Source organism: Neoarius graeffei, chromosome 6 (genome assembly GCF_027579695.1).
Source record: "Neoarius graeffei isolate fNeoGra1 chromosome 6, fNeoGra1.pri, whole genome shotgun sequence".
Lineage (NCBI taxonomy): Eukaryota > Metazoa > Chordata > Actinopteri > Siluriformes > Ariidae > Neoarius > Neoarius graeffei.
Window position 1 is genome coordinate 100,586,664 of NC_083574.1, and position 22,153 is coordinate 100,608,816.

At 45.5% G+C, this 22,153-nt stretch overlaps 1 protein-coding gene and 1 long non-coding RNA gene across 2 annotated transcripts; both read right to left on the reverse strand.

The window, feature by feature from the left end:
* Window positions 1-16,219: 16,219 nt before the first annotated feature.
* LOC132888461 (B-type lectin plumieribetin-like) lies at window positions 16,220-16,712 on the reverse strand. Its single transcript, XM_060924507.1, has 2 exons — window positions 16,623-16,712; window positions 16,220-16,471 (listed from the first exon to the last, which is right to left on the reverse strand). Exons 1-2 carry the CDS (start codon window positions 16,710-16,712, stop codon window positions 16,220-16,222), a joined length of 342 nt encoding a protein of 113 aa, XP_060780490.1.
* A 2,327-nt stretch (window positions 16,713-19,039) lies between these two features.
* LOC132887599 (uncharacterized) lies at window positions 19,040-20,511 on the reverse strand. Its single transcript, XR_009654858.1, has 3 exons — window positions 20,372-20,511; window positions 20,194-20,285; window positions 19,040-19,369 (listed from the first exon to the last, which is right to left on the reverse strand). It is a non-coding gene; the product is annotated as an uncharacterized LOC132887599 (long non-coding RNA).
* Between the last annotated feature and the right edge of the window lie 1,642 nt (window positions 20,512-22,153).

Here is a 22,153-nt window from a genome sequence, read left to right on the forward strand (position 1 = left end):
TGTACAACAATTATTGAACATTCATTCGATTTGAAATGCCTTTAAATCTCAATTAAAAGGTCTGATGACACGAACATGACTCTATGCAATTTCTTAAATAAACTATACAACATGGCAAACATGTTAGATTTCTGTTATAATTACGTGAAAAGAAGCTGTTGTTACGCGAATATCCAACTTTTAATTGCACAGCGCAAGAAAACTGGGTCCGTGGCTCGCGGCCATGTTGTGACGTCAGCGGAAGAACACGCTGCGGTTCACTGGCTGTCTACTCAGTGGAAATGGCGCATGAAAACGCCGGTGAACTCTCTAGCTCTTCCTCTTCTGGGAGTCTAGAATTGTGTTGTGAGTGGGATAGATCGGAAGAATCAAGTGATGACGAACACGGGTGCATCCAACCGTACAGGTTTGAACCTGTTACTGTGCAATCTGAGAGCGACTCCGACCCCGAGATGGACAGCGGACAGGCAGACAGCCCAGCATTGAACACCACAAGGTTGGATAACAAGGATTGGTAGGTCAACCCGTATTTGTTCAAAATGTTACGGAATCAATATTTTAATATTGTGTATTGTTGTCTTGCATGTGTAAACACTGCTTATATCATGTAAGCCGTATGCTACACTGAATACATAGTTCCTAATGGAGAATGCAAACGGCTAACATAAGCTTATGACTATGCCTGATCCGTGATACATTTAGGATAATATTGGCAGGCACGTCTTCTAGTTTATGGCTTCTTAGTTTTATCCTTGAATGAAGCAAAATATTTGATGACCTACATCAGCGTAAGCAAATGACAATCTGTAGCCTACTTGTCTGGCTAAGTTAGCTTTCCCTCAGTGTTTGCTTTGAGAAACAAGCTTTCACAAGCAAATACATGACTGATATCACGCCGACTTTATGATTACATTTATGATTATCATGAATGTGTACTCTATGATGTGTACTCTATGAGCGCTCTGGAGCGAGTCACTTCCAAGATGGCCGCGCAGAGCGCATGGTTACTATTTTTAGCATCATGTCGGAGCATTCTATAGCTCTACGTACCTTTATCTTATGTCGTTTCTCAACACATGTTCTGACAGTTGGACTGTCTTTGGAGGAGTCGCCTTGTCCCAGGCGACTGCTGGATCCGGCATAGCTACTAGTAGACCCCCTCCGGAATACTGTAGGCACTGCTGATGGTAGCAGCACACGTTTGTGCTGAACTGAACACCCAAGAGATTCCTTTAAGCTGGGAAGGGTGTCAAAACAATCCAAATCGAAGTGTTCAGAGCACAGGACGGATGTTGGTGAGGGCTCCCACTTGTCACGAGTGCGCCTGACTTGCTTCACCCACTTCGCATGCAGCTCGGGATCTCTGGGAAACTTGAATAAACTTACCCCATCCTTGGGTTTTGGAGCAAAAGCCGGCAACACAACGTGAAGGCATAATAACTAATATATGTATATGTATGTATAATAATAATACTAATAATGATAAACTGAACACCTCTCGCATCAACAACAAACTGGTAAGTAAGGAGGAAGATTCTTTCGCTGATGTCATATAGCCCCTCCTCCTCATTCGTCTCCTGGGTGCTGCAGCCCCGTCAAATTTGCCCAACTAACCGCGTTTTTTATCATAACTTGTAAAATAGGCGCCTTCGTGAATTAATATATGGATCATCGGGAATTACTTTTTATGTTATAAAACATCGCCAAAGATGTCAAAAACGTGTCATCAGCCCTTTAACACAATCTTTTAGGGCATGGGGCCTGGGACAACTGTTTGAACGATGGCATCGCAAGCGCTTTGAGAAGGGTCTGTCTGCAGAGCCAGGCACAGTAAGCACCGCATGCGACGTCAAACCTGGAACGGTGAATCAGGAGCGGTAAAACTGGTGTTGGCTCTGCAGCTCTGCAGACAGATACTGTATTATTGAGCGCTTTCGGCACGCTATGCAAACTGGCCATTATATTCACGCAACTGCTGATTGGTCGGGTGAGAAAAACTGTTTTGAGTCCGTTGCGTGGCTGTTTTTTGTCTAACGTTATGGCATAGACCGCGGAACGCATTTGAACAAGGGGGGGGGGGCCACAATCGCAAGAGGGTGTCACCGAAATGTTAGGTCAGACATGATGCATATACTGTAGGCTACATTATACACGGACACGCATGTAATGCTATCAGTCATGACAGCCAGCACAGAACCGCGCAGATTAAAATGCACAAGAAAAGCACCTCGGTGGTCGGTGGTAACTCAACTTAAACTGCTTGCTTGTACCAGTACTAAAGCACTATAGAGAGAAACACTGAATACAGAGAAGTGCACTCGGCGGTGCTCGGTCAGAGGAAAGTATGGGAATATGCCTGCAGTTTTGTCAGAGCTGCGTGTGTGTCCGCGAGTGCGCGTCTGTGTGTGTGTGTGTGAGCGTTTCCACAATATGCCAGCACATAACTGCACAGAATAAAATGCCAAAACAGCCAACACTAATAACCCCAGCATCAGTTATGACTTTAGTCCACAATATGCCAGCACAGAAGTGTGCAGAATAAAATGCTAAAACGGCCAACAGTACACAACAAAAGCACCTCGGTAGTAGGCTAACTCAACTTAAACAACTTGCTTGTATCAGTACCAATGCAGTATAGAAACATTGAAAACAGAGGAAGCAGTGCACTCGGCGGTGCTAATAGAAGTAACCAATGACTTGCGCTTAAAACTTCCCAAAGGCCTGCCTGCGTCTGTCACTCAGTGCGTTTACATGCACATAGAGAGAATCGAATTTCTGCCGTTGCTCGACTGAAATCGAAGTTCAAAATGCCATGTATACACCTTAATTCGGCTGAAATTGAACCGAACTTGATTTCTCGGAATCGAGCTACACGACCTAGATTATGCGATTTCTGCCGAGCTACTTAGTGCATGTATACCCTATTGAGCTACGGAGTCGAGCTACTTACTTCAGCACTGCCCCTTCCGGAAGTGATGAGTGACGAGACCACAAGCGGGAAACACGACAGCCTCGGTCAGCATGACAACGGCATGAATCTTTTCTTTTTGTGGCATTGTTTGCACTGTTAAAATTTAGCTCACTTACTGTATCACCAAATACATCTGTACAGCTGTTGCATAGCTGTGAATTGTGTACATAAACAAGTCACTGTATTTGTGTGTATATATAATGTCCAACATCTGAAGAATGTCAATAAAAACAAAACAATTGAACTTTTTGTGTGTTTATTAAGACATAAGTTAAATTGTAAGCAAAAAAAAAAATTTTTGTAAGCAAAAAATGGGCTTTAGAAAAATATACAATTGTGCAAAATAAGTTGTCTTACAAAACAGTGGTCTGCGCAGGACAGTTTGTAGCCATACAGTCTGTTAGAGCAAGCCTAACAGCTTGAGCACGGAACTTGTGAACACGGAACTGCCAGTGTTGCCAGATTGGGCGGTTTTAAGTGCATTTTGGCAGACTTGAACATGTTTTGGGCTGGAAAACATCAGCAGTATCTGGCAACACTGCTGATAACTTTGTTTATACTCTTGAATAGCTCTTCTTCATGACGACAACCGGAAGTGTACCAACACGATGGGGCGTGTAGCGCCACCTGTGGCTCGGGTGCACAATGTACCTCACACAATAGCTCGATTTCCTTGTGTGCATGTAGGATTGGATTTCTCTGGCACCCCTGCTGGGACCCTTAGCTCGATTACCGACAGTAGCTCGATTTGGATGTGCATGTAAACGCACTGATTGGCCTGCACGAACTCCTTTGCGATGGCTGTCATGTCAGTTTGTTCCAGAATGTCACGGTGAATATGGCAGTTCATCAAGTCATTCAGTCTCTTTTGTGTCATTGTGGATCGGAGGTATGATTTCAGTCGACGAAGTGTGGAAAACGAACTCTCTGCTGATGCCGAGGGCACGAAGGCCAAAAGCCAGGGCACTGAGGCCATAAAATAAAACGATTTTAAATTCATGTCTATAATGAATTTAATTTAAGGACTAATGACTCTTCTGAGGAAGATTGGAGTCCCGGTCAAAACTATCAAGCAGGTAAAGAAACATCTACAATATTATGTCTGAAGATAAGAAAATATTGAACACATCTAAACTTATCAATCCATCACTCACTTCAAAAATTGTAAAACTTATTAAACCTATATCCTCCCATAATTTTTGTTCAATTGACAACGAATGTGCAAGAGCATCTTCAGACTGTACTACTACGCAGATTTTTGATTCATCAAAACTGAGCCTGGAGTTCATCAAAATGTTTGACTGTAAATGGAACATATACTAGCATGCAGGCTACTGATTAACCCATAAGAGCCCAGACCGATTTCTCAATCAAGGAAAATTATTGAGGAAATAAAATGAACTAAATAGACGACAAAGAAAACATTTCTGATCTTTTATTTTTTAAAATAGCACTTTCATGTCTCAAGATCTGAAATATTAAATTGCAGATTTGCAGAACACTGCGACACTATTACACTGTTAACCCCAAAGTTCATTCTGTGCAAACAGTTTGAGTAAATTCCACTTTTAAAGATTAGTTTTATTGCATTACTTAAACAGTGTGAGTATATGAAGAGTATATGAGACAGTCATTGGGTTACTCATTTTTGTAATTTAAACAAACTAAAACTATCATGTTTTACCTCAGGCCACAGTGCTGCCCTGCTGTGATTGGCTCAAAACTCAAGACAAGTCTGTGCTTGTCCGTTGACGGCTACAGAGGAAGTTGCACCATTTTCTAATTTACACAGAGCAATTTAAGGTCTTTGCACTTTTGACAGCAAGCTAATTAGCATGTTAGCGGCTACAGTCGGTACTCGACACGTTAAAAGTGGGTCAATGTTGTAACGACATAACGCTACTGTACAAGCAATGCTTATTTAACGGTAACAAACTTAAGCCCTATATGTTGAAATCCCTCTCTTATTCGCTCGTTAATTTATCACAGTCTTACCTCAGTCAACTTCTTCCCTCCTTCTGTGAAAATTCAGCGTCTCAGACACGGACACAAGTGGGCGGGGGATGCGTTTGATTAAGTCTTCTGATTGGCTGGTGATGGATTGGTGGGCGAGGGATGCGTTTGATTAAGTCTTCTGATTGGCTGGTGATAGATTGGTGGGCGGGGGATGCGTTTGATTAAGTCTCCTGATTGGCTGGTGATAAATTGGTGGGTGGGGGATGCGTTTGATTAAGTCTCCTGATTAGCTGGTGATAGATTCGTGTCATTATAGCGCGTCAGAGCGGTTCATGCCAGGCTCGAGTCCGCTCAACGTCAAAAAATATTGGTTTAGCCTATTTTTTAAATAATTTTCAAAAAGTTACCCGGGCCACGGCCCCACTGGCCCGGGCAGTTCTGCGGTCTATGCGTTATGGCAATAGTTTACTTCCTTGTTACACATTTTATAGTAGCTGTATAATTTTCATAATGATGTCATTTTAATCTGACAGAAGTGCGGGGGATGAAATTGTGTTTCAACAAATGTGCGGGGAATGAAACGTACGCATTCCCCGCAGGTGATACGCCCCTGCCTACGGTCAATTTAGAGTCACCAGTTAACCTAACCTGCATGTCTTTGGACTGTGGGGGAAACCGGAGCACCCGGAGGAAACCCACGCAGACACTGGGAGAACATGCAAACTCCGCACAGAAAGGCCCTCGCCGGCCACGGGGCTCGAACCCGGACCTTCTTGCTGTGAGGCGACAGCGATAACCTCTACACCACCGGGCCGCCCCGGTTGCCAGATTTATACAAAATAAAAATTATACAGCTTTTATTTATTTATTTTTATTTAAACCCCTCTCACCCCTCACCTCTCTCAAATCTGTGACCTGCTGCTCTATTTAACTCTATCACAAAAGAGCTTCATAAATATCCACTGTATAATAAAATGTCCTGCCGCCAGGGGGCACTGTGATTTATATGCTGTAACGATACTTTAATATCGTGATAAAATTCCCTGCAATAGACTTTATTCAGATATCATAGGAATGTGAGAACTTTTTTTAAATCATAGTTTATAACTTTTATCATGTTTCAAAAATTATGACGAAATAAATTGACCTTCGGAGCAGCTTTGATTTGACGTTGATTCTTTTTTCTCTCTTCAACTCAGTTTATAAAATGGAAAATTTGGTCTCATTTCATTCCATTTTCATTTATTTTATTCAAAATTAAATGTTAAATATCACCAGTCTCAGCAAGGTGGTGTAGTGGTTAGCACTGTCACCTTACAGCAAGAAGGTCTTGGGTTCAAGCCCAGTGGCTGATGAGGGCCTTTCTGTGTGGAGTTTGCATGTTCTCCCCGTGTCCGCGTGGGTTTCCTCCGGGTGCTCCGGTTTCCCCCACAGTCCAAAGACATGCAGGTTAGGTTAACTGGTGACTCTAAATTGAGCGTAGGTGTGAATGTGAGTGTGAATGGTTGTCTGTGTCTATGTGTCAGCCCTGTGATGACCTGGCGACTTGTCCAGGGTGTACCCCGCCTTTCGCCCGTAGTTAGCTGGGATAGGCTCCAGCTTGCCTGCGACCCTGTAGAACAGGATAAAGTGGCTAGAGATAACGGACGGATGGATGGATCAGTCTCAGTTGTTCCCAGGTTCTTCTTTTTAATTCAGCTTTACCTGTTGTTCTTAGCAAAGTAAAAATATTGCAATACATATCATGGATTGTAGAAACATCTTCAAGTATCATGATTGTGACATTTTCTGTCATATTTCCCCCCTCCTACCTTTCCATGTCCAGAATTATTGGCACCTCCAACTACACTGAGTGAAATTTCATGTATGCAATAACACATGCAGTGTGAGCTGAAGATGCTGTACCTGTATAGTATATTATATCATGGTTTATTTCCAAACACAGTATTAAGCACTGAAGCGTATGGCGGTAGAGGTGTCGATATAAATGATCTCGGTTAACCTGATAATGGTTACTGCACTGCTGTCCTTCACTGTATTTATGAAATTAAAATTTGTGTTAATCTAAGACCAAGACAGAAAAAACACCCTACATCCATCCATCCTTTTTGTATTGGATACTAACATGTTACTATTATTCTGACAACACACATTAATCCACTCTGGCAACCAAAATTCTGAAAACACAAATTCATCTACTAGGCAACCCATATTTATCTCTCGCAACCCAAATTAATCGAATATGGCAACCCATATTAATCTACTCTGGCAACCTAAATGAAGCTACTCTCGCAACATAAATGTATCCACTCTGGCAACCCTAATTGATCCACTCTGGCAACACACATTAACCTCTTCAGTCACCGCGTACACAATTGTGCACATTACTTTCTGAAGTAATACAGTGTAATATCATGACCGATATAATCCACTCTGGCAACCCATATTAATCCACTTTGACAATCCAGATTAAGGCTTTCTGGCAACACAAATTGATCCACTCTCACAATCCAAATATATCCACTCTGGCAACCCACAAGAATCCACTTTAGAAAAACACAAATTAACGCACTCTGGCAACCCACATTAATCCACTATGCCAGTGATTCTCAAACTGTGGTACGCGGGCTCCATTCTAGTGGTACGCCAAAGAATCACTTCATTAAATATCAATAAAATTTAAAAAATAAAATTAAACGTGAAATACTATCCATAATATCCGAATGGATGAAAATATCTTATCAACCGATGACAAGAAAATGAAAGGAGATACAAATTAAGTTAATAATTTTAAAAAGTTTGCAAGTGCTTCTGGGTAGCCATACGTAGCGTACGTGCGCATTCCCGCCGGTTCCGCTGACAGACGGTTATCCGCCATTGGTAGACTCGGCTGTGATGGGAAAAGGTGGAGGTGGCTTTGCTAATTATGACGAGTCGGACAAAATTACTGTCGTGGCTTAAATCCGCGAATGGGAGCGTGGATCAGGAGAGAGGGAGAACTGAAGAGGACGTGTGTGAGCTGAGCGCGGATGCTAACGACAGTGCAAAACCAGCCCCAGAACTGCTAGCAAACGGCAGAAACCAGTGAGGAGGAAGTCTGACGAAAAATACATAAAACTGGGATTAATCTGGAGCGGGACAGAGGAGCTGCCCAGGCCGCAGTGTGTTGTATGCGGGGACGTTCTGAGCAATGAGTCCATGAAACCATCGCATCTCAAACGGCATCTTACAACCAAACACAGCACTAAAGGACAAACCAATGCATTTTTTTTTTTACGAAAACGTGATGAACTGAAGCAGTCCAAGTCCACCATTCTGTCCTATGGTACACCCGTAGCCAAAGCACAGGAAGCTTCATATCGTGCAGCCTCCTGATCGCCAGAGCCGGTGAGCCGCACACAATCGGGGAACTGCTGTGTTTGCCATTAGCCAGAGAGATGACGCGTATCATGTGTGGAGAGAAAGCTGCCAGAGAGTTAAACTTGGTGCCGCTTTCAAATCACACCGTGTCAAGGAGAATAAACGACATGGCTGACGATGTTAAAAAGACACTGATTGAGCGCATTAAGAACAGTAGATATTTTACCATACAGCTTGATGAGACTACAGATGTTGCAGATTTGGCCAATTTATTTGATTCATTATTTAAGGACAGTGTTTTATTTTCCTATATTTAAACACAGTGTTACTGTTCAAAGTACTGTGTGTAATGTTACAGTGGCCAACAATATTAAATATACTTGTTAAATAAAACTTCCGCCTTGTTTTTAATGAATACTTAGGCCTACTACGCTACTGTATTTTAATGTTGGTCATTATGGTGGTACTGGGAGAGCCAAGTATTTTCTGAGGTGGTACTTGGTGAAAAACATTTGAGAACCACTGCACTATGCTAAACTAATGACACACACACACACACACACACACACACAGAATACAGTACCTGACTGTTTTAATTGTTGAGTTTTAATTCACTAAAAGCAAATATTTTTCACAAATAATGAAAGCTCTTCCTCTATTCTGACATTTGTGTTTAGTATACCTTTCAGTTAAAACGGTTTTATTTATTCATTTACTCTTTTGTGTTTTATTTTACAGTATATTTTGTTTTATCCTCCTTCTCTGGAATTGTTTCCATTTTTTTCTTTACTTCATTTAATCCTTTTATAACTGAATGATGATGTTTGTTGCCAGTTGTGTTTTCCTCATGATGAAAAGGGAGCAGGAGTTCTCAGGCTTTCAGCTCTGAAAGGTTCTCCTTGGAACTGCAGTGCGCTCGTGCTGCCCTCTGGTGGCGGAGTGCGAGAGCTACACGTTTCAGCACCGTTACGACAATCACAGCAATTTCCTGTGTGCTGTTCTTCATCATCATCATCATCAACACCGCATCTTGAAAGCCGAGAGAGGCGGAGCCAGGTGATATTATGGAAGTCACAGGAAGTTGATTTGGTCATGTGTGACTGAAAAGAAAGGGTGGAGTCACGAGCGACGTGAAGATTTCAAACAGCGGTGGAAGCGATTATTTTGATGTTTCTATCAGGGCAGAGATGATTCATCTGTGATGGGTGGGTGGATGGGGGGGCATCAGGGGGTGAGTTGCATGTGTGTGAAGTGTGTGCCATTGATATACAGTATTGGGATTTTAGAGACACATGTTGCCATCACGGTACGGTGGTGTAGTGGTTAGCGCTGTCGCCTCACAGCAAGAAAGTCCGGGTTCGAGCCCCATGGTCGGTGAGGGCCTTTCTGTGTGGAGTTTGCATGTTCTCCCCGTGTCCGCGTGGGTTTCCTCCGGGTGCTCCGGTTTTCCCCACAGTCCAAAGACATGCAGGTTAGATTAACTGGTGACTCTAAATTGACCGTAGGTGTCAATGTGAGTGTGAATGGTTGTCTGTGTCTATGTGTCAGCCCTGTGATGACCTGGCGACTTGTCCAGGGTGTACCCCGCCTTTCGCCCGTAGTCAGCTGGGATAGGCTCCAGCTTGCCTGCGACCCTGTAGAAGGATAAAGCGGCTAGAGATAATGTGATGTGATGTGTGTGATGTTCATCATCATCATCATCATCATCAACACCGCATCTTGAAAGCCGAGAGGGGCGGAGCCAGGTGATATTATGGAAGTCACAGGAAGTTGATTTGGTCATGTGTGACTGAAAAGAAAGGGTGGAGTCACGAGCGACGTGAAGATTTCAAACAGCGGTGGAAGCGATTATTTTGATGTTTTTATCAGGGCAGAGATGATTCATCTGTGATGGGTGGGTGGATGGGGGGCATCAGGGGGTGAGTTGCATGTGTGTGAAGTGTGTGCCATTGATATACAGTATTGGGATTTTAGAGACACATGTTGCCATCACGGTACGGTGGTGTAGTGGTTAGCGCTGTCGCCTCACAGCAAGAAGGTCCGGGTTCGAGCCCCATGGTCGGTGAGGGCCTTTCTGTGTGGAGTTTGCATGTTCTCCCCGTGTCCGCGTGGGTTTCCTCCGGGTGCTCCGGTTTTCCCCACAGTCCAAAGACATGCAGGTTAGATTAACTGGTGACTCTAAATTGACCGTAGGTGTCAATGTGAGTGTGAATGGTTGTCTGTGTCGATGTGTCAGCCCTGTGATGACCTGGCGACTTGTCCAGGGTGTACCCTGCCTTTCGCCCGTAGTCAGCTGGGATAGGCTTCAGCTTGCCTGCAACCCTGTAGAACAGGATAAAGCGGCTAGAGATAATGAGATAAGAATGAGAATGTTCCCGGGAAGTCCATGCTTATTTGGGCAGGACAATGCCAGGCCTCATTCGGCACGGGCCACAACAGCATGGCTTTGTAGACACAGTGTGTGTGTTCTTGACTGGCCTGCTGCCAGTCCAGATCTGTCTCCTACTGAGAATGCATGGTGCATCGTGAAGATGACAATCAGACAGCGGCAGCCACAGACTGTTGAGCAGTTGAAGTCTTGTATCAAGCAAGAATGGACAAAAAGTCCAACTCCTCAGATCCCATACGATTATAAAGTGTTATTAAAAGGAAAGTTGATGTAGCACAATGGTAATAATGCCTCTGTCCCAACTTTTTTTTTTTTGGTGTGTTGCAGGAATCAAATGCTAACTTTGTTTATATTTACAACATACAATTAAGTTGGTCAGTAAAACTATTGAAAATCTTTTCTTTGTACTTTTATCAGCTAGATAAAGATTCACATGAATTAACAAATCACACATTTTTGTTTTTATTGCATTTTGGAAAATATCCCAACTTTTATGGAAATGGGGTTTGTAGATTTTTGTAAGTTTGGGTCCTGAGGAGACTCTGAATTTATTGTTTGGGTCTCAAGTTGAAAAGGTTTCATAACCACTGGTGTAGTGGTTAGCACTGTCGCCTCACAGCAAGAAAGTTCTGGGTCCGAGCCCAGCGGCTGGTGGGGTCTTTCTGAATAGAGTTTGCATGTTCTCCTTGTGTCAGTGTGGGTTTCCTCCGGGTGGTCCGGTTTCCCCCACAGTTCAAGACATGCAGTTAGGTTAACATGGGGCGGCCTTGGGCTGAAGTGCCCTTGAGCAAGGTACCAAACCCCTGACTGCTCCCCGGGCGCTCTAGTGTGGCTGCCCACTGCTCTGGGTGTGTGTGCATGTGTTCACTGCTTCAGATGGGTTAAATGCAGAGGATGAATCTCACTGTGCTTGAAGTGTGCATGTGACAAATAAGAGTTTCTTCTTTCTTCTAAATAATGCCAGCATTTTCCCTCAGCAGGATCATCATCACCATCATCATCCTCAGACAGAGGCTGGATTTTCTCTGCAGCTGTTAGTGCAGTTAGAAATTGGAGCGTAGCCCCTAAAAGTATCACTGCCTTCAGTTTATTTGTTATTTTCAATAAGATTCTGTCTGTTCAGTCTATTTTTATCGATTTTTTCCCCCCCTAGAATGCTCAGGTCCTCGTGTTTAGTAAACAGTGGTTTAAAAAAAAAAGTCCCTTATATGTTTCTTGCCCCCTCCTAGAACTGCCACCTTATTGTGGTGGAGGGGTTTGTGTGCTTGAATGATCCTAGGAGCTATGTTGTCGGGGGCATTATGCCCCTGTCGGGGTTTCCCAAGGCAGACAGGTCCTAGGTGACAGGCCAGACCAAGAGCAGTTCACCAAAACCCTTATGGAGAAACCATCAAGGACCGTGACGTTGCCCGGTATGGCGCAGCCGGGGCCCCACCCTGGAGCCAGGCCTGGGGTTGGGGCTCGTATGCAAGCGCTTGGTGGCCAGGCCTTTGCCCATGGTGCCCGGCTGGGCTCAGCCCGAAGAGGTGACGTGGGCCCGACCTCCTGTGGGTTCACCACCCACAGAGGTAGCAGTAGGGGACTGGTGCAGTGTGGATTGGGTGGCAGTCGAAGGCAGGGGCCTCGACGACCTGATCCCTGGACACAGCGGCTAGCTGTTGGGAGATGGAATGTCACTTCGCTGGGGGGGAAAGAGCCTGAGCTTGTGCGGGAGGTTGAGAGGTACCGTCTAGAGATAGTCGGGCTCACCTCCACGCACAGCTTGGGCTCTGGAACCCAGCTCCTCGAGAGGGGCTGGACTCTCCACTTCTCTGGAGTCGTCCATGGTGAGCGGCGGCGGGCTGGTGTGGGCTTGCTTATAGCTCCCCAGCTCCGCCACCATGTGTTGGAGTTTACCCCAGTGAACGAGAGGGTCGCCTTTCTGCGCCTTCGGATTGGGGAGAGGGCTCTTGCTGTTGTTTGTGCCTACGGGCCGAATAGCAGTATAGAGTATCCGGCCTTCTTGGAGTCCCTGGGAGAGGTACTGAGGGGTGCTCAGACTGGGGACTCCATTGTGTTACTGGGGGACTTCAGTGCTCACGTGGGCGACGACAGTGACACCTGGAGGGGCATGGTTGGGAGGAACAGCCTCCCCGATCTGAACCCAAGTGGTGTTTTGTTATTGGACTTCTGTGCTAGTCACGGTTTGTCCATAATGAACACCATGTTCGAGCATGGGGTGTCCATAAGTGCACGTGGCACCAGGACACCTTAGGTCGGAGGTCGATGATAGACTTTGTTGTCGTTTCATCTGATCTCCGGCCCTATGTCTTGGACACTCGGGTGAAGAGAGGGGCTGAGCTGTCAACTGATCACCACCTGGTGATGAGTTGGATCTGCTGGCGGAGGAGGAAGCTGGACAGACCTGGCAGGCCCAAACGTATGGTGAGGGTCTGCTGGGAATGTCTGGCCAAGCACTCTGTTGGGGAGGTCTTTAACTCCCACCTCCGGGAGAGCTTTTCCCAGCTTCCGAGGGAGGTGGAGGACATTGAGTCTGAGTGGACCATGTTCTCTACCTCCATTGTGGATGCAGCTGTTCGGAGCTGCGGCCGCAAGGTCTCCGGTGCCTGTCGTGGCGGCAATCCCCGAACCCGGTGGTGGACACCGGAAGTAAGGGATGCTGTCAAGCTGAAGAAGGAGTCCTATTGGGCCATGTTGACCTCTGGGACCCCTGAGGCAGCTGACGGGTATCGGCATGCCAGGCGTGCTGCAGCTCGGGCAGTTGCGGAGGCAAAAACTCGGAACTGGGAGGAGTTCGGGGAGGCCATGGAGAAGGACTATCAGTTGGCCTCAAAGAAATTCTGGCAAACTGTCCGGCGCCTCAGGAGGGGGAAGCAATACTCTGCCAACACTGTTTACAGTGCGGGTGGGGAGCTGTTGACCTCGACTGGGGACATTGTCGGGTGGTGAAAGGAACACTTTGAGGATCTCCTCAATCCCACCATCATGTCTTCCACTGAGGAGACTGAGGCTGATGACTCAGAGGTGAACTCGTCCATTACCCAAGCCGAAGTCACTGAGGTGGTTTGCAAGCTCCTCGGTGGCAAGGCACCGGGGGTGGATGAGATCCGCCCTGAGTATCTCAAGTCTCTGGATGTTGTGGGGCTGTCTTGGTTGACACGCCTCTGCAACATCGCGTGGCGGTCGGGGACAGTGCCTCTGGAGTGGCAGACTGGGGTGGTGGTCCCTCTTTTCAAGAAAGGGGACCGGAGAGTGTGCTCCAATCACACTTCTCAGCCTCCCGGGGAAAGTTTACTCTAGGGTACTGGAGAGGAGAATTCAACCAATAGTCGAACCTCGGATCCAGGAGGAGCAATGCGGTTTTCTTCCTGGTCGCGGAACACTGGACCAGCTCTATACCCTTCATAGGGTGCTCGAGGGTTCATGGGAGTTTGCCCAACCAGTCCACATGTGCTTTGTGGATCTGGAGAAGGCATTCGACCGTGTCCCCTGTGGTATTCTGTGGGGGGTGCTTCGGGAGTATGGGGTTCGGGGCTCTTTGCTAAGGGCTGTCCGGTCCCTGTACGAACGGAGCAGGAGTCTGGTTCGCATTGCCGGCAGTAAGTCAGACCTGTTCCCAGTGCATGTTGGACTCCGGCAGGGCTGCCCTTTGTCACCGGTTCTGTTCATAATTTTTATGGACAGAATTTCTAGGCGCAGCCAGGGGCCGGAAAGAATCCTGTTTGGGAACCACAGGATTTCATCTCTGCTTTTTGAGGATGATGTTGTCCTGTTGGCTTCTTCAAACCAGGACCTCCAGCATGCACTGGGGCGGTTTGCAGTCGAGTGTGAAGCGGCTGGGATGAGAATCAGCACCTCCAAGTCCGAGGCCATGGTTCGCGACTGGAAAAGGATGGCTTGCCCTCTCCAGGTTGGTGAAGAAGTCCTGCCTCAAGTAGAAGAGTTTAAGTATCTCGGGATCTTGTTCACGAGTGAGGGAAGGATGGAGCGTGAGATCGACAGGCAGATTGGTGCAGCCTCCGCAGTGATGCGGTCGCTTTACCGGTCCGTTGTGGTGAAGAAGGAGCTGAGCCAAAAGGCGAAGCTCTCAATTTACCGGTCAATCTATGTTCCGACTCTCACCTAGGGTCATGAGCTTTGGGTAATGACCGAAAGAACAAGATCACGGATACAAGCGGCTGAAATGAGTTTCCTTCGCAGGGTGGCTGGGCGCTCCCTTAGGGTGAGAAGCACAGTCACTCGGGAGGAGCTTGGAGTAGAGCCGCTGCTCCTCCACATCGAGAAGAACCAGCTGAGGTGGCTCGGGCATCTTTTTCGGATGCCTCCTGGACGCCTCCCTGGGGAGGTGTTCCAGGCATGTTCCCCCGGGAGGAGGCCCCGGGGAAGACCCAGGACACGCTGGAGGGACTATGTCTCTCGGCTGGCCTGGGAACGCCTCGGTGTTCTTCCCGAGGAGCTGACCGAGGTGTCTGGGGAGAGGGAAGTTTGGGCTTCCATGCTTAGACTGCTGCCTCCGCAACCCGGTCCCGGATAAAGCAGAAGAAGACGAGACGAGACGAGATGTTTCTTGCTGTAATAATTTACTTTTACTTTTGAGCAACTTTAAAAATGGTTTCATCTTTTAAAGTCACGTCTTTGCAAGTTGAAACGTTCATGACCTGAGTGTCAGGAGAAACTCCATTTCACCCCTTATCACCTCCAGGGGCCGGTGTTTCAACACCTGGGTACCTTCTTGTGCATATGTACATATCACACACACAAACACAGGACACTATGAAATGGCATTAGTAATGGCGACCTTTCCTTTACTTCACACTTTTGTACACATGTCAGGATTTTTTTGTGATCTGTGTAAAAGATTGTGATTACAGTCAGAGCTACAGAGGAACGTGATCTCCAAAGCTCACAATCGTCTCAAATTAACTTCATCACAGTCCAAGCTGTGTCTGTTTTCTCAGTCTTGCATCTCAGTGGAACATCTCTTCAGTCAGCGGCAAGTTCTGGATTGTTTGTGTGTGTTAGCATTTGAATGGTTTGTTTCATGAGTCTGTTGTGTTGCTAGCTAACGTACTTAATGTTAGCGACAATCACTGATGTTATTGACGTTCTGATATTCCGTCCCCAGCTCGCAGGCTTGTCCCTAATGTTCCTAATGATAATAGTGTGTGTATTATGTTTGTGTTATAAGAGGACTTATATTTCTACATCACTCACACTTTATCAATTCAACCTTCTTCGATACAGATCAATCAAAATCTATCTGATATCAATATTATACTCATTATTTTTGACTCTAAATAGAATTATGTCCCTTACGTTATATCTCTTAGATTTATTATTTATCAACAGTGCAGTTGAAATAGTGATTGGTGTAATTGTGGTGTTGAGGTTCAGCTCATGACTGATTGTAATAACAGTGCTATAGCTATAACACTGAGACACGGAGACATCCAGCTGATCTGCTTTGCTGATTTATTGACAACTTTAATGACAGTTGCAGATGAAAGGAACATAAGCATTTTGAGAAGTTTGTTTCATTAATTTTAATTCTTCTTAGTGGACTTCCACACCATATGCTTGTCCCTGTGGATCACCAGAATGCCGTCATTACCCAAAGTTAAACGGCATGTGGTGAGATCCGGGCTGTAGCTGCCGGCGGCCCACACGGGTTTATCCAGCGTATATATGACGAGGTTGCAGTCGTTTTGCATGGCCAGGCGACTGATGCCTGGAATGCCGCCAGTGTCAGTAGCCCACAGCGGCGCCCAGCCGTACACTACAAAGTTCCCATCATCCTGAAACAAGACGTTAGAGTTCAATATCAGAGAACGGAAGGTGAGTTTATATTTCTGTGAAAGGAACTGGAAGTAATTTTTTCAAACAGCAAATGAAGAAAAAGCAAAGAAGACTCTTCATCTCTATATATTTCCCCTGTTTCAGTTCTACCTGAAAGATTGCTTTGTACTCGCTGTTGTTGGATAACAGGAAGTCTCCTTTCTGGAGCTCTTCATTTATAGACAAGAAGTTCCTGCTCATGGTTCTGAATATAAAGACAGTTATTAAAAATGTGTGTCAGATTCAAGCAAGTAGTGACTTTTATGGGCAAAAATGATAAGAACATTGGAAAAGAATTTGGCTACGTTCACACTGCAGGCTGAAGTGACTCAAATCCGATCTTTTCGCCCATATGTGACCTGTATCCGATCTTTTATTGACAATATGAACGACACAGATCCGATTTTTTTCAAATCCGACCCAGGCCGTTTGGATATGTGGTGCTAATTCCGATTCCTATCCGCTCTTTTCATATGCGACTTCAGTCTGAACCGCCAGGTCGCATTCATCCGACTTACACGTCATCAACAAGCCACAAACGTCACTATTCTGCGCTGAAGTAGGCGGCGGGTCTCTCAAAAAAGTTACAACAACATGGCGCATAATCACGGGCGCAGATAGAGGGTGGGACGAGTCATATTTAAATTCACCTCGTTCGGTCCCCCCTACTTATAGGGAGGAAAAAACGTTTATGCTGTCTTTCTTTGCATAAGGCAAACCTCACGGAAAAATCAAAAGACTAATTACCATTCGGTTTATTGAGGTGCACAGCAGTGTATACATATAGTTGCAACAACTCACATAAAACAAAACAAAGACTGATATTCGGTTGGTTGAGCTGCGCAGACTGCACAGGTTGCGAGCTCGAGCTTGGTTGCTATGGTTACTAACAACAAGTTTGACAGGCATGTTGGGGTTGGTTTGCTGGCAGCTTTGCCCCCCCCCCCCCCAGTTTTTTGTCCCCCCCCAGTTCAAAAAACGTATCTGCGCCCCTGCGCATGACATCAATTCGAGGGACGCTTCGGGCTGTGAAGGTTCTGAATCTTCTCAATGGAAGGACGCAGAGGTTAGGGAGCTGATTTCCATTTGGGGGGATGCAGCTATTCAAGCTAGATTGGATGAGTCATACCGCAACCGGGCGGTTTTACTTCCGTAAACACTGGCCATGCTCACTGCGTGTGACGTCGTCGTATCCTGCAGTGCGCATGCGGAACACTTTTAGGTCGCTTTTCGTTCATACTGAGGATCACATACAAGTCGCATATATTTGTTAATGTGAACGACCTCACAAAAAAATCGGATTTCACAAAAAAATCGGAATTGAGCATTAAGCCTTGCAGTGTGAACGTAGCGTTTGTGTACATGCTGACCTGAAGATATTAATATTTAGATTTTCACTGTTTCTAAATAATTAAAGCCACATTTCTAGTTCTCACAGCTAATACGTAAGGAATAAAACACGAGTGGGTTTGTTGTTGTAGGAAAATCATCCAGACAGCGGGATGCAAATCAAAGTTACTGTTCCCAGCTGGAAGTTGATTATTTTCCTAAAACAGCTCATCCCCAAGTGCTTTCTTTCTCTTATACCAAAGCAATTTGACAAAGTTTACCATTTTTAATTATAAAAGAATAAAACATCACAAATGCTTGTGCTTATATTTATAATATTTCATGCTTTCATCTGTTTATAGTCAGATTTAAAGTTGGAGAACGTTCAAAACAAGCTCCTGTTCTTACTTACATTATAGAAGCTATAAATTCATGCACAAACTGATCCGAGGATATCAGGCTTTATATTTAATAATTAATGCATCAGTTCTAGTTTTATTCTTCAGCTTTAGTCATCTTTATAAAATGCCATGCTCATACATCAACACATCTGGGTTTTTTTTCTTTAAATGTTCAAATAAATAAACCAGGTGCACTTTAGGTTCAATCAGTTTTACTCACCTGCACGATGAGAGTGAGCGGAGAGATGACCAGTGAGCGGAGAGATGACCAGTGAGCAGAGAGATGAATCAGTGAGCGGAGAGATGAACCAGTGAGCTGCTTTGCGGATTGGTGATGAGTGATGGGGTTTATATGGACTGACTCTGACCAAGACAGAGTTTAGGACTCCTCCTCTCACTGTTTTTTTACACACAGCCCATTAGCAGAATATGAACAAACACTGTTCTGCTAAGCTCCAGTGATTCAGCTGAAAGACGAACCAAACATTCGTTCTGAGAACCCGAGATGACGCCCACTGTCCTGTGGCCAGTGCTGAAAATCTGGGTAAGCTAAGATAAGATAAGCTAAAATAAATTCATCCTTTGGTGGGTAAATTTATGAGTAACCAATAAATGACAAAAAAAAACACAGGCTATGTGTAACCAATTTTACCAATGTAAAAGTGAATTACAGTATAATAATGACTTAGAATAGTAATGAAACCTAGACCAGTATCAGAAGATGTTAAATTCGACAGGAGCCATAATGCTGAGCAACAATAATGAGACAGACACAGAAGTGAAAGTTGAGTAGCCACTCTTATATTGTTTACAAAGTACAAAATACCCCCAAACAATTAGAAAAATAAAAGGTAGTGTGCACACTAGAAAAATAAAATATTGTCCCTGGGCCCTTAAAAATAAAATGGAAGGGAAAGTTCTCTTCAGGTGCTCTGTTTCAGAGTTACTGCAGTTCAGTTCAAATTCCAAGGTTTCTTGTATTGTAATCTAACTGTTCAGTGAGCGTATGAACGGGTACGTGTATATCCTGGTGCTTGACTTTCTTCAGGGAACTTGGCTTGCCATCGGTTTCAGCCAGAAGGTTGTCCTGGACCACAGTCAAATTGCTCTCAACTAAAAAAACCTGACCTACAAGCAAGGTCAAAAAGCATACATTCAATACCACTCATTCGTAGATGCATTATTCGGAATATCTAAATGTCAAAAGATGTACACCGTTAACATCTAATTCTGACATGAATTATCTCTACTCAAATCTTATATCTCTTTCTTATATAGTTGCACTTAAGACTGAATGTTGTACATCATCTTTGAGAACTAAGTGTTAAAGTGCTCACATATTTACTTGCTGTTTGTGTGAACAGTGCCTCAATAATACTTGTGTTAGTAACCATTAACACTCAGTGTTATCAACATTCAAAATGTCATTTATCATAACCATAACAGAACTATGTGCAAATAACACAAAAGTACCCTTCTGGTTTAAGACTTGGAGGTATTACAGAAGTGTGCTTAATTTACTCTTACATTACAGTAAAGGCCTATTCATTCATGAACGAGAAATGCACCAAAAATTACCCTCTAGATACTTTACACACAGCTACTCAGCTGAGTCGCATTAAAGTTTTCAATACTGCAGTTGCATAGTTCAAATAAACATTATATTCATCACAACATATAAAATTACTCTCTCCTCCCTTTAAATTGGCATTAGGAAAATAAACACTCCTCCCTTTAAATTGGCATTAGGAAGAGTAAACACTTCTCTCTTTAAATTACATATACACATCAGCATGAATTCAGCTACCACATTGTAAATATGTTCAGAAACATTGCACCATCATTCAGCTTCAGTTCACTCATAACGTTAACATAACCACTACTTTGTTTCAGCACTCAGTAAACAAGGGGGTAAATAGCACCAGAGCAAACTGAAATGGCACGTTTCTCACCGTTGCTCTGTGAATATCAAGGCGGAACACGCTGGTATCATGCTGGTATCACGCTTCGTAGCAGCTCCCCAGACGAAGGGTAAACGATTAGCCTGTTAGGTACAGAACTAGCATCAGCATGGAGGACGATGGTAAACATAAACAAGCTTTTTTCCTTCAGATATTTGACTCGTCTTACCGACGTAACGTTTCTCCTTTGTTCAGTCACATGGCTCCGTGCCTCCAGTGGATGTGTTCCGACCTCTTTATTCTCCCTTTTCACAGGTTATCTCTGCGTTTTCTACCGTTTTTGTTCTCTTCTCACAGCATTCAGCTGCCTCGCTTCTCGGCTGAGCTTGGAAAAGACCGGAAGAAGCACACGCTTGCTTTTCGTTCCCGTGGCAAAAATCTGAGTGTCACCCACGTAGCTTCTGATTGGCTGCTGAGACGAAGCACCCCTACTACGTGTGGTTATGTGAACTGAATGGTGCATTTAATTGCAATAGAATAATTAACAAGTTGCTGATGTGAAACCAATAAAGATATAGAAAATAAAAAGTATCTGTGGCAGTTCGTGTAAATGGGTGGAGCACAGAAGGACGGCAGGACAGAACTGAGTTCACAAAAACTCTCTTTATTCAGCTTTTCAGCTGCAAACACACACTCAGACACACACACACACACACACACACATCAGCTGTCTGGTTGTGGAGAGAGTCCCTCTGCTCTCACTCTCTCTCCTTAAGAAGGGCGCGGTCACTGGGAAGACACACAAACACATCAATTAAAAACAGGTGTAGTGATTCTGCCACTTAACTTCCCCGACTCCGCCCTCCTGTCACAGACCGATGCTAGACCACACCCCCGCTGCCACATACCCCCACCGCCCGACTCAGGCCGGGCAGCCGTCCGGCCCGCGGCCGACTCCCCCCCCCTTGACGGGAGAGGAAGTCCGCCACGACCATCTGCGCCCCCGGCCTGTGGATCACCTTGAAGTTAAAGGGTTGGAGTGCCAGATACCAACGGGTGATCCGCGCATTGGCATCCTTCATGCGGTGGAGCCACTGGAGGGGCGCGTGGTCCGAACAGAGGGTGAAAGGGCATCCCAGCAGGTAGTACCGGAGGGCGAGGACCGCCCACTTGATCACCAGGCACTCCTTCTCGATGGTACTGTAGCGCCCCTCATGCACTGACAGCTTGCGGCTAATGTACAAGACAGGGCGATCCTCCCCCTCCACCTGCTGGGACAAAACGGCCCCCAGCCCTCTGTCCGACGCATCCGTCTGCAACATAAAGGGGAGAGAAAAGTCAGGGGAGTGTAAAAGTGGCCCCCCACACAGTGCAGCCTTAACCTTAGAAAAAGCCCGCTGGCATTGCTCCGTCCACTGGACCGGATCTGGTGCCCCCTTTTTAGTCAGATCAGTCAGCGGGCTGGTGACGTCCGAATAATTAGGTATAAACCTACGATAATAGCCAGCCAGCCCCAGGAACTGTCTCACCCCCTTTTTGGTCTTGGGCCTCGGGCAGGCCGCAATCGCTGCAGTCTTGTTAATTTGGGGACGCACCTGCCCGTTGCCCAAGTGGAAGCCCAGATACCGTACTTCCACCCGCCCAATCGCACACTTCTTCGGGTTGGCCGTGAGACCTGCCCACCGCAGCGACCTAAGGACGGCCTTCAGTTGTTGTAGGTGCCGCGGCCAGTCATTACTATAAATAATGATATCATCTAAGTACGCGGCCGCATAGGTGGCGTGGGGCCGGAGGACCCTGTCCATCAGCCGCTGAAACGTAGCAGGCGCCCCAAACAGCCCAAAAGGAAGCGTGACGAATTGGTGTAAGCCGAACGGTGTGGAAAAGGCCGTTTTTTCACGGGATAATGGAGTCAAGGGGATCTGCCAATAACCCTTTGTTAAATCCAGTGTCGAGTAAAAACGAGCCGTGCCTAGTCGATCGAGCAACTCATCAATATGAGGCATTGGGT

Excerpts from the sequence above, each read along its gene's own strand:
- LOC132888461 (XM_060924507.1), bottom strand. The coding sequence starts at position 16,712 with ATGAGCAGGAACTTCTTGTCTATAAATGAAGAGCTCCAGAAAGGAGAC. Across the intron at positions 16,472-16,622 it reads AGTACAAAGCAATCTTTCAG|GATGATGGGAACTTTGTAGT; the intron begins GTAGAACTGAAA and ends GTCTTGTTTCAG.